The sequence below is a fragment of the Penaeus monodon genome, chromosome 30 (assembly GCF_015228065.2).
Source record: "Penaeus monodon isolate SGIC_2016 chromosome 30, NSTDA_Pmon_1, whole genome shotgun sequence".
Taxonomy (NCBI): domain Eukaryota; kingdom Metazoa; phylum Arthropoda; class Malacostraca; order Decapoda; family Penaeidae; genus Penaeus; species Penaeus monodon.
In genome coordinates, this window is record NC_051415.1 from 34072259 (window position 1) to 34072761 (window position 503).

General features: G+C 53.5%; 1 protein-coding gene across 1 annotated transcript in view; it reads right to left on the reverse strand.

The window, feature by feature from the left end:
* The window catches only part of LOC119592742, a gene marked incomplete in the record, with an annotated part of 1603 nt that overhangs the window by 514 nt on the left and 586 nt on the right, over window positions 1–503 (reverse strand). Inside the window, 2 exon segments of the mRNA XM_037941676.1 lie at window positions 1–31; window positions 244–503. Coding sequence (XP_037797604.1) covers window positions 1–31; window positions 244–503 — 291 coding nt within the window.

Sequence of the window (503 nt, forward strand, 5' to 3'; positions counted from 1 at the left end):
TGGAGCTGTAGGTCCACTCGTTAGCTTCGTCCTGGAGGTAAAGAAATGGGAGGTAGATTGATACACAGGTTGGTAAAATGCAGAAGTACGAGATATATGGCACTAGGGAGAGGCTGACATTGAGAAGAGCAGCAATTGTAGAAAGAGACATGCCTTTATCTGACTTCACTAATGCCTCGCTATTAAACAAGAAAACCTCCCCCAACGAAGCACCACGCCCAAAATAACCCTTCAAACGCTCACCAAGTCATTATCCAATCGCTGATACGCGGCCCTGGGCGAGCCTCCGTCCCTTCCTCCGACAAAGCACACGAGGACCCTGCCGGCGCCCTTCAGTCCTTCCAGCGCCTTCTCGCGCGCCTCCTGCAGTCCCGGGAGATCCTTCCATCTCTCCTGAAGATTCCTAGACTTACCGGAGACCTTGTTTCTCACCGCCTCCACGCTGCAGGTGTAGTAATGGCTCATCCTCTCCCTCGTCTCGCCCGTGGAAGTCCGCCCTTTGT